The sequence below is a fragment of the Arvicola amphibius genome, chromosome 5 (assembly GCF_903992535.2).
Source record: "Arvicola amphibius chromosome 5, mArvAmp1.2, whole genome shotgun sequence".
Lineage (NCBI taxonomy): Eukaryota > Metazoa > Chordata > Mammalia > Rodentia > Cricetidae > Arvicola > Arvicola amphibius.
In genome coordinates, this window is record NC_052051.1 from 97,940,335 (window position 1) to 97,952,361 (window position 12,027).

General features: G+C 39.7%; 1 protein-coding gene across 2 annotated transcripts in view; it reads right to left on the reverse strand.

Moving 5' to 3' along the window:
* Window positions 1–477: 477 nt before the first annotated feature.
* Window positions 478–12,027, reverse strand: part of Dsc2 (desmocollin 2) — a 34,298-nt gene continuing 22,748 nt past the window's right edge. Inside the window, exons 10-17 of one of the 2 annotated variants that reach the window (XM_038330027.1) lie at window positions 11,168–11,424; window positions 10,901–11,043; window positions 8,018–8,242; window positions 5,316–5,552; window positions 4,610–4,734; window positions 3,094–3,351; window positions 2,361–2,406; window positions 2,133–2,274 (exon numbers count right to left, since the gene is read on the reverse strand). In XM_038330027.1, coding sequence (XP_038185955.1) covers window positions 2,371–2,406; window positions 3,094–3,351; window positions 4,610–4,734; window positions 5,316–5,552; window positions 8,018–8,242; window positions 10,901–11,043; window positions 11,168–11,424 — 1,281 coding nt within the window. In that variant the 3' untranslated portion in view covers window positions 2,133–2,274; window positions 2,361–2,370. Of the gene's footprint in view, window positions 2,275–2,360; window positions 2,407–3,093; window positions 3,352–4,609; window positions 4,735–5,315; window positions 5,553–8,017; window positions 8,243–10,900; window positions 11,044–11,167; window positions 11,425–12,027 lie in introns of both variants that reach the window. The other variant, XM_038330026.2, reaches the window with a different exon arrangement.

Below are 12,027 nucleotides of genomic sequence, written 5' to 3' on the forward strand. Positions count from 1 at the left end.
ACATTTTTTATTATTAGGGGTAAGTTTAGGTAGACCATTTTGTATGACTTTTATTCCCTACTCTGTCCCTTTTTAAACATTCATCTATATAAGTCAAATAAACTATTTCTTCCCCAAGTTGTTTTGATCACGATGCTTCAACACAGCAAGAGGAACCCCAACTAAAACACAACCACACATTTTCCTTTTAATTCAAACGTCTTTAAAACATATTAGCTAAAACTTCTAAAACTATCTTCCATCTTAAGAGGATAAAAATAAAGAAACAGAGAGTATGCGAATTGGCCAAGGCCACAGCACAGGAATGAGTGGGAAGGTAACATCTGTGAATCTGGCTAGCTCTGCGATCTGTACCAACAGCTGGGAAAGGGAGGGCGCTTCCCTGTATTAGATCCACTCCTATGAGACCCAAGAGTAACAAACCCACCCAGCTGCTTGGCGTTGCTTCGCTGATATTTTCATCACTACTCGCCCACAATCGCTTTGTGCATACTTTATTAAAAATAACCGGAAATATTTTTGACAAAATATTAATGACTCTACTGCAAACATAACTGGTATTCCAAATTTTTCCAAATCTTTGTTCTGAAAAATAATTGTTATAAGCCAGCCTGGTGAATTCAAGCCAGACACACCGGAACAACCACACGCATCACAAGTGCACCTAGAATATCCGTGCACCGAATGTAAGTGCTGAGCTCACCTAGGAGGTTTGACCTCTGATCTATGGTTGGCTATGAAGTTTACTCATGTATAAATTCTTAACAGTTTTAGATCATTTGGCCCATTTCTACATTTGGTAAAAGCTGTAATTATAAACTATTTAAAAAATAATTTTACAGTCATGTAATTATGACTAGCTATAGCATCTAAAAAGTTATGAAGTTGTTATCCCAGAGATGGATTGAAATACATATGCCAAGCAGTTTAGTTCAAATGCCATCACTATTTCCCATTTCCAGTGTCCCTGAATTAAAGGTAGAAATCATAAATGTGCCTTTCTACACTAGATGGCCACATCCTACTTCTAACTACATTACTGTTGTTTCTGTTGTATAGAATGTTGCTTCTAACAGATCATGAAAGAGCCTCACTTTCAATGGGAAAATGAAAACTTCTTCACTAAGGACAGAAATGAAGCAATTACCAAAAATTCCAAAGCCAAGTTGCTATCACATTGACCTTAAGAAAACTGACAATGCACATGCTTACATACCACAGAAAAACTATTTTATGAAAAGAGACAACTTTTGAGAACTTTTGGATTCTCCAATCCAAGTACAAGTTTCAGAATCGACAGGAGAGAAAAAAAAGGAAGTGGAGAGGGGATAGGAATGTAGACCATTTGGTATTTCACATAAAAACAAACAAAAAAAAACTTGTAAGAGTAATAAAAATACATTTTAAAGAAATTTTGAAATCTAAATTTAACTAACAAAGTTAATACAAAGGAGATGTAGATTCAGTGTAGAATTTCACCCAGAATAGAACCTAAAAGCTAACCCCAATGGAATGGAACTATAAACATATTCAATGGCTGCCTGGCAGTCTACCTTTTTACTAGGAAGTCAAGCCATGCTACGAGACTACAACAAATGTAAGACACAGTATATACAGTTTAGAATGTTTGGGAAAACAACAGTTTCCAAGCACCATATGAAAAATCAATTAACCCATTAGCTGGAAATAACGGTTTCTACATCTCCAATTGGGGTATAGGTCACGTAGTCCATAAACAGATTCAGATCCATTAAATTTTATTGCACAATAAGTTGGTTGATGTCACTATGCCCAATGTAAACAATAATGCAAATTTCCTTAAAGTTCCACCTGTAGATGACACCTGGGAGAGAAGGAAGCAATTAAAACCCATGCAGAACGGTTTTCAAGTTCAAATGTACTAAAGTCCAAGGTCTTTCTGTAAATGTGCATTTCTGGAGATTCTGCAGACCAAGGCAGGCTGTGGGGGGAGCCCCAAATACAATATCTTCCTTTTTGAAAAAGCCTAGTTTATATTTAAAAGCAGGTAGGAAAAAGTAATAAATCCATTAGTTTGGTTACCCTGGGAGGCGTTCTTCACCTCTTTGTGCATACTTCTGCTAAAGTCCTAAATTTAGGTTCCAAATGGTCCAAAAACTCAAGTCCGTCGTCTTCCGGTTGCTCGCTGCAGCAGCCTACAGAGCCAGCGGTCGAGCCTCTGCCTTCATAGCTGTACGTGAGGACGTAGTCTTGAGCGAGCGTCTGATTGTCATCCTCATGGCACAACTGCACCTTCTGCCAGGGAGAAAACACAACACATTTTATTTTTATTATTTTAAGCACCAAAATGTACTTACAGAAAAAGAATTTCTTTGATTTACCTTTCATTGTTTAATTTTTAATCAGACTGTGTCCTCTAATGGTTTCCTATGTGTAGAAAATGCACATGATTGGTCTGTATCATAAAATTACATCAGAAAGTCAGTCTTAGCATGCCTCTAAAAGTCCTGAATGGCAGTAAGTAACCAAGTGTTCATTTTAGTGGCCATTGTTTCCCGCTCTCTAAATAATGATAAAAGTGAAAGCACACTCAATAAACTAAACCCAAACTGATGTGGGCACCATTCTCTCTGAACAGCAAAGTGATGGTATATATTGCCATGTGCTAGATGTTGGGTTGCTAAAACAACATTTGTCATACACAAAATCATTGCACAAAATTAGTTACTTAAATAGTAATAAAAACCATTGGGTGGTGATGGTGCATAACTTTAATCCCAGCACTCAGGAGGCAGAGGGAGGCGGATCTGAGTTTGATGCTAGTCTGGTCTACAGAGCAAGTTCCAGGTCAACCAGGGCAACACAGAGAAACCATGTCTCAAAAGAACAAAAAGCAGCAACCAAAAGAGTAATAAAATCAATAAAATATACAGAAAAGTGAATGACCACATTAATATGAACGTAATTAAGCCCAAATTAATTAAAAATAGTAACCTTCCAGTAAGTATACTCGTCATTAACTAAAAGTAGCTGTCTATACAAACACTAAGTTGGAACCTTTTGTAAAATTTAAATTATAGCAACAAAAGTTTGGGGAACAGCTCAGAAACTCACTTCACCAAGTCGGGGCTGCGTGAAACTGTGCCACTCGGAGTAAGTGTATCTGCAGTTGTCCACCTCCACGTGTCCTCCTCTGCAGGGATCCAGGGTGTGGTGATGGCCGCCCACGCGGCAGGAGTCTAAGGTCTGGTGTCCTCCTTTTACCATCTCAATGGTCTCTTGCCCTCCACTTTTGGCTCCTGCTCCCGACATTCCCAAAGCTGCCTGCCCAGAAGCTCCAACCGTTTGAATTGTGAAGCCGTTTGTGGAATACTGAAAAGATAATGGCGTGCATCAGTTAAATATACAGAGGAGCAAACACAGTAGAAGTAGGCAGGTGCAGACGATGCCCTGGCTTAGGTCGGCATTACAATGCAATCATTCCAAACACATGGAGTGGATCGGCTGTTTGTCTTTTCAACCGTGAGTACCTCTAGCATGTGCCCTGTACTAGATGCCATTAGATGCCATGTCTAACACAAGAAAGAAACAAATCCCAAAGCTTGATGTGAGTTCCGCCTTTAAACACTCCTTAGCATGCTGGGCAGGTTCCGTTACAGCTTTCCAATGCTTTGGAAGCAGCATTCCTGTGTCACAGGGACTTCTGTCTCAGCTAAACCCATCCCATTCACCTTTACAGGCATGGGAAGAGAAAGAAATAATGACAAGCTTTCTCGGTCTATACGAACTTAGTTCCTTCCAACTCAAATACAAAGAAAATTTGCAATAAACACAAAATCCCTTCAGATCTACATAAATCAAGCAATGAACTAGGCAGAAAAAAATACCAAAAATGCCAACACTCCTCTTCCAGGTTGTGTGTTTACATCCTGAAATATAATTAAAATTTTTCCCTCGGTCTTTTTCTCAGATATGGTCAGGTTTTTGTTTTGTTTTTGTAGTTTGTTTGTCTGTGGTTCTAGACCTTCCCTGCTCCAGTCATCAGCTGTGCTTTTTGGAAGATATTTACTTGTTCTTTCTTCACATATTAGAATAGAAAATCAGAGCCACTCAGCAGCCTTTTGTTCGGCTGCTGCTTTGGACTGCTTGCCTCGGGCTCATTTCTAACCCACATTATAGTCAGGAAAAATCCAATAAACCTTTTCCCACCATGATCAAAGTCTGTACAGACTTTATTGCTGGAGCCAGGTTTTAAAAAAAAACAATTATACTGGTGAACTGTTAATAATCAAAACATAAACAGCGATATTTTAAAACATAAACAGCAGTTTAGATACATTTGTAAAAAAATACAGGCCTAATGTTGAACCCATGAGACACATGAAATGGGAAAAAATGCATACTAAAATTTTTTTAATATTAAGCAGTGTTGATGGTCAAATTGAAATACCGCACATTCATGGGAATCATATTTGTTTTATTGATTCCCTGGAATGGATGACATTTGCTGTTAAGTCACCAGACACCAAAAGAAGTCTGTTGAGAAAACAACCAACCAAACAAACAAACAACCAAACGAAACTAGTTTTAGAATGAACACATAGTTTAAAAGGACAGATGAGTGACTTACAACTTTGTCATCTACAGGAGCCTCGGTGTTGGATACAATTAGGTTCTGCTGCGCTAAATCATCAGGAAGAACTTTTTGTTGCTTCGTTGCCTGGGAGACACTACAGACTAACGTAAACAGGATACCTGGAGAAAGGAAGAAGGTAAGGAGCTCCCTTAGGTCTCTCATCCATAAGGGAAAACTGTGTTTACAGCATCCGATATGAATAAATCACAGATCAAAAGGTGTAAAACACCTTCAAGAACGTACGATTGCATGTGTCAAAGCACGTGTGTCCTTAACAGAAATGCCACAAACACATGCCACATGATATCTTTCTCCAGTGAGCTGTATATTCTGCTGAGTATACATATAAGTACATTTAAACATATGCATTAAATATATGAGCTGGTGAGGTGGCTCGCTAGGAAAAAGTGCATGCCACCAAGACAGATGACCTATGTTCCCTCCCAGATTCCACAGGTAGAAGGAGAGAACAGCCTCCTGAAAACTGTTCTCTGACCTTCACATAGGGCACTTTCCCACTAAAATAAAAGAGATATATGCAAAAATTTTAAATAAATGTTAAAAATATTTTGTTACTTATGTTAAACATAAAGAAATATAGCTATGTACAAATCATCACCCATAAGTATTAACATTCATTCTAAGAATCTGTTTTAGCATTGTTTTAAAGGTTTTTGGAATAGATTCAAGAAGGACTTACAAAACAGCAAGGCTATGCCCAACAGTATAGCAAGAATAGCCCATGGTCCGAGTCTCACGTCGGCATAGCCGGTCCTCTCTCCTGAGCGGGCTGTGCAGTCACTTTCAGTGATGCAGTCACAAATGAGGACATTCAGTGAAGTGACTGAGGACAGACCGAGTCTGTCTGTAACTCGGATAGGAACTACGTAGGATCCGAACGAAGGGTCGTTCTGATAGGACAGACGAGCCGCTGTATCTGAGTAAACAATAAAACCAGATGATACAAAAGCCACCAACATCTCTTCAGCAGAAATATCCGGTTATCGAACACATACCCCTTTCCCTGAAAATGGACACTCGTGGGTTATCATAAATGCTGCGATCCTGGCTGTGGCTGGACTGACTGCCTCTGACCCACAGCCACTGCAAACTTACTGCGGTTAGTTAGTCTAATGCTGCCTGCAATGGTTAGCGTGCACTGCCTAACAGGATTTTAAAGTCCCCTAGGTGATGCCTCTGAGGGAATTTCCAGAGAAGTTTAAGTGATGAATGCAGATGGCACTACCCTGTGGGCCGGGCTCCTGGACTAGAGAGAAAGAGAAAGAGAAAAAGAGAAAGAGAGAGAAAAAAAGAGCAGAACATGAGCTTCCCTCGCTCGCTGCCTCCTGACCGTGGACGGAATGTGAGCAGCTGCGTCACGCTTCTGCCGCCTGTTATTTTGTCTCAGCACTGAGGAAAGAAACTAATACACTGTCTATGACAATGTTTGGCTCTTGCAATAAAGTATTTTATCCATTCATATACAAATTTTTCCTATCATAACTAATAGATGTGGTAAGAGGTTAGTTTCTGTCCTATCTTTAAGATATTCAATTAAACCTGTCATATTAAATTTCCATTCTTCGGGGAGTTAGAGAGCTGAAAATTTGGTATCTCTCATTTGTTTTCATAAATTCTGCCAAGTGGACATGAATACTTGTGGTTTATCAGCAAGAACTGGTTCTGACAGCTCGGAGCAAATGTACTCCGTGGGCAGGTCATGCGCACACCACAGGAACACAAGCACACTAATGCTTATGGGTCACTGGGACCAAGTGAATGTTTTTGTTTAGATGGATTTTTTTTTTAGATTAAAAGTAGGAAATATCCAGATCTAATGCTGGCAGGATCCCAGGCTCAGAGCAAAAGATGTAAAACGATTCTCACAGCAGACTACACAAGCAACAGGACAATCACTCCATTACTTAATTCCCCGGTGTGGCCTGCTCACTTTCAGTATAGTGTTTGAAGTTTCCAAAGGGAATTAGGCTACCTAGGATAAGAAATCACAGAACTGTGATTTTAATAGAAACCACAATTATCTATTCAGTGTATTTTCTAAGACATAATCGTGAGCCAACACACAGAACTAGGAGTGAGTCATGTCTATTTCTTACATTGTCTTGTTGACTTCTAGACATAATCCAATTTTATACAAGGATGAACTGATTCTCCCAGAGAGTAAATACCATGGTCAGATTTATGTAACAGTTGGTGGATCTGGCACTTGACGTGAAGCCCATGGAACACCAAGACCTCTGCTGGGTACATTCTTGTCCTGGCACCGCCCTAGTTTTCGTGTGTTCAAGGACTGGTATTTACAAAATAACAAAGTTCCAGAGCTGAGTTACAGCTCAGTAGGTGACTACGTGCCCAGCATGGGTTCACTTCCTGTGCCACAGAGACAAAACGGCACAAGGCTTCTGACTAGAACATTACTTGGCTGAGGAGAAACGTCTAAAATCCCACATTTTCTCTTAATGTCATTTAAACTAAAGCACTCTTACTTCAAACAAGTAGAAAGGACAAAATCCAAGAATAAAGTTTTTTTTTTCTTAGAAAGAATAAATAAAAATCTCTCTCCTCTTCCCCAAGACACACAGGAGAATATTGTTTTAACGCATGTATCTTATCAGTCTGCAGGTCATTAGTGTTCAAGACAGGTTGTCTTGACTTGCTTGGCTACACCTTGCTTTCCTTTCCCCATCTGAGGCTCTGCTTGCATTGAACTTATTTTTTTTTTTAACCTTTTAATTTGTCATAGCAGGAAACTAAGGCATGGCCATTGAGAGCTGAGGTTGAAAACATTTGGTGTTTTCAAGTTTCAAATCACTCAAAAAGTGACTGAGGTCCTTGAGTTAAGAAAGCTATGAGGCCATGACGTCACAGTCCATGGCTGCGTGTTTGGAGGCAAGAATTAAGTTCTGGTGTAGGTGTGTCACAATGCAGCAGTGGAGAAAAGTCACTTTAAATTCATCCATTCTTGTACCACAGGACCCCTCTGGGCTATCGTCAACTGCAAACCAAAGCGAGAAAGATTCCCAAGAAGAACTAGACACAAAACAGTGAGCTGTCAGCACAGCGACAGACAGAGCAGAGGGGTGGTGGACATTGTCAGGGACAGACACCCCTGCAAGGAGGGGCTCACTTCCCAGCTGCTTGACAGCAGTTACAAAACACTCATGCAGGTGAGTTCTTGGATGTTGATCTACAGACAACCTAAGAGAATTCTGTTATCAACAGCAAACACTGAAGAGGTTCATGGCCTATTACACCAAAATTTGTATCTTCTTCCTGAGTGGTTCTCATATAATAAATTTTTCTCTTATTTCCAGAGAGAAAGAGACAGCGAGTGAGAGGGGAGAGAGTAGAAAGGAAAGGGCAATGTTTGAAATCACACACCGTTAATCCTTGTCAATCTCCACATCCTCCGTACTTCTGAATCTGTACTCTCCAAACTAAAATCAAATGGTGGGCCGTTCACTGGCTCATCAGGATCAACTGCAACAATTTCAGCAGAGGACATGGTGGCCTTACAAATTACCACTGTCTGCTTGGGGATGAAGGGGCCATTATCATTCACATCTTCAAGAACAATTCCCAGAGTTCCGGTACAGCTTCTCCCAGCTAGACAGAGAGCAATAAGAACACATCTTTTTAATGCCTTTATTTTTTGCTAGAAAATCACACACTGAAAATTAAAGTCTATAGTAATCAATTACAATGCATAAGTTACTACAACAAATGCAGACTTGAACAGTGAACACCAAAGGAAAAACTTCATCCACTCACTATGTCATTATATTAGGCATGGAAAATTCTAGACAGAGAAGTTTTATTTGATGTTGAAGAGACAAAAAGAGAGTACAGTAGGGTACACAGCACACTCAAATTCAGGGTGTGGACAGCATGTCACACCCACCTGTGAGGGGAAGAAAATGGAGAAAGCAGACAGGTGGGAGCTGACAAGGACAAGAGCTAAGGACCTTTGAAAGCTAGAGGAGAGAACTTGGAGTTTAGCATACATGAAGAGAATGCTTAAGGTTTTAAAACAGGGAGGTTGAATAGTAGAAGAGATGTATCTGGGAAATTTTAACAGAAGATGGCTCAAGGACATGTTTGAAGGGTGGAGGGATATTTCCAAATGTAGTAATGATCGCTACGGGTGTAGCCTCATAAAGAGCAGGTCATCTAAGTAAATGGAACTTAGGACTGAGGGTGTAACTTCTATAATTAGGCTGTCATACATACATAAATCTTCCTGATAACTCTATACAAGGTACAGCATTTGGAAGACAAAGATGAAGCAATCCAAGGTCCAGAAGGTTATGAAGTCTAAAACAAAACATGAAACTAGGTTTCCTGCCTTGACCCCATTTGTTCTGTCTACTTAATAAAGAGGATTTGGACACTAGAGATGGAGAAAAAGGAAAAACAAAAACTGCACCACCCAATGCCTGTGGCCACATCTTACATAGAGCTGTCAACCTACGAAAATGGAAAGCTAGCTTGTCTGGCAAGCAGAACCTTAACCAAGGGCCCTCTGGCACAGTGGCTGGATCATTGTAGTTCTAGAGCCATCACAGGCTCACAAGCTAGGCATGCCATGCCGCCAGGTTATAAAATCATGTATACTATTTAATTCTGCAAGTTAGAGCATAATGAGTTATGCTTATTTAATTGCATGTTCATTGTACAAATGTAAAAAATTCAATTATATCTTTTGGTTTTCAAGGATTTTTTTCTTTTTCTTTCTTTTTTTTTCAAACAGTGTCTTGGGTATCTCGGGCTAGTCTTAAACTTACTATGTAATTGAGGTTGGCCTTTAATTGATCCTGTTGCCTCTAATACCCAAGTACTAGAATTTTCAATATGTACCATGCCAAAACAAAGATATCTTATAGCAAAATTACATTTTATATACTGTATGAGTCTTATATACATAATCACTGTACCCATATTTTTATGATTTTTCAGAATGCACAATATATAACACATTTTATGTTCTTCTATGGTGTAGGCTTAGTTTTAATTATCAGCTTGTCATGGTGTACATAAACTCACAGTGGCCTGTGGGCATGTCTGGGAATTTGTCTTGACTACCTTAATTGAGCTGAGATGACCCAGCTCTCCAGTGGTGGCACAAAGCCTGGCCCATATAGGAGTGGAGAAGCCAGCTGAGCCCTAGGCATCTGTGCTCTCATTCTCTCTGCTCTTAACTGTGGACACAACTATCTGCTTCAAGTTCCCGCCTTAACTTGCCTGAAATGAAGAACTATAACCTGGAATCATGAGCTAAACCCTTTCTCCTCCAAGTTGTATTTTATCCAGTCATTTCATCATAGCAACAGAAACAAGGGTGGAATATGTGGACACATACTTTGACCCTCTCATTTTACAACACACTATGAATTGTGACTGGTTGAATTTTGTATAATGTGCTTAGTTGGGATTCTAGCCCACAAGTTTGCTGTTAGCTTCCTATAAAATGTTCTGTTTTCTAGAAATGTACGAAGAGACTAAATACCTTCCTACTCTTATGACTCTCCTGAATGTTTCAAGATAAATGAATACATTTTTCTACAGTAGTTTTTCTGTATTTTGATGACTATCATTAATATACTATAACTTTGTTTCTTAGACAAAATTAACTTTTCTTTTAATTTTTATTGCATTTGTTTAATGAATGACAGTGGAGGTCAAAAAGACAATGTTTAGAGGTCCATTATTTCCTCTCACCTGAGGATCAAACTGAGGTTATTAGGCTTGGTAGCAAGGACCTTAACCAGCAGAGCCCTCTCCCTGGCCTCATCTTAGGCCACATTATCTTAAAACTGCATCTAATACTAAAGATACCATTAGCTGACAAGAGTTAATAAATGACAGCAAGCTTAATTTATTAATTATTCTGTATGTTATACTGGGGATAAATAAACTGAGAATATATGGAGCCAGTTTTAAAAATCTGTGTTTGGTAGGCAGGGCATGACAAACACCTTCAATCACAGCTCTTGGAAGTAGTTGCAGATTCATCTCTGTGAGTTCAAAGCCAATATGGTCTCCATAGAGAGGTCCAGGCTTGTCAAGGCTACACAATGAGACCCTGTCCCAAAAAATGAGGTATGCTCTTGTGTTAAGGTAGCCAAGTGTTTTGCCTAGCAACTGGAAGACCCAGGTCTGATCCTTTGCACCATGAGATTAAAACATAAAATATGTCATTGACTTCAAAACTAAGGAAGTATACGATCAAAGATGCATCAGCTGTCTTAAAAACAGATTTCTTACCTGCATCTAATGCAAGAACTGTAATATTATAGATGCCATTTCGGACAGTCTCGGCCTCTCTATCCAAGGTTCGGGAAACGGTGATTGATCCTGAGTCTTCATTAACCATGACCCACCCTCTTGGGTCACTTAACTTCCTGTACCTATTCACCATGGTGAAGTAACACAGCAAGAAGTATCATGAGTCAAATCATAATGCCAATAACAAAAGAAGTTATGGACTTTTCTAGTATTCTAAGTGTGAAAGGAACAAGAGTATAATCATACCTGATGCCACTGCTGCTTCTGGTCTCAGGGTCGTACGCTGTGTACCCATTGTTTCTGGTCCCAACTTGCACATTTTCTCGAATCCGCACAGTTTGCACTGGAGGGATACACTCAGGGCCCTCATCTAGATTTTTCACAGTGACAGTCACTGTAGCTGTGCTCATGGGTGACCTTGCACTAGCCTCTCTAGTATATGGGGCTTCATTAACGACACCGATTTGTAGGGTCACCTGTTCTCGTTCTTCATAGTTCAGAGGCTGTAGGAAATGTATTGAAAATCAGATTAAACCCTTGAAGAGCTGGTGAAGTTCTTTACGTGCAGAAGTTGCTGAGTTGAAATAGGTAAGTACCAGGCTGGAACAATCATGAGAATATTAAACACAGGCTTGAATTATGAGCATGACGGGGGGCGGGGGGGGGGGGGCTCTTTCAAACAAGCGAGAATTTGGGTAGGACTGGCAACAAACAAAAATTGTTTAACTTTCCCTTGAAACTTGAAAGAGTTGAAAATTGAAAATTTAAAGTACAAGGTATCAGAGATCTGTATACGACGCTTAACTAAGTTCCAATTTCGGGTGTGGATTGTAAGTTATTTTACACTGGTTACTTTAGAAAGCTTGTCTCGAAGTCTTCAGAAGGACAGTTATTTTACACTAGATTTGGAAGTGAAAAACTGGGTCAAATTTTAAAGAAGTTTTTCTGTTTCAGTTTCAGTTTTGTTTTGTCTCCTGTATCCAAGATTGGCCTTGAAATCACTCGTGGGGCCAAGAATTACAATAACTTCTCATCCTCCTGCCTCCACCTCCCAAATGCTGTGTTTATAGGTATGTGGCACCATGCCCACTTTATGTTGGCCTAGT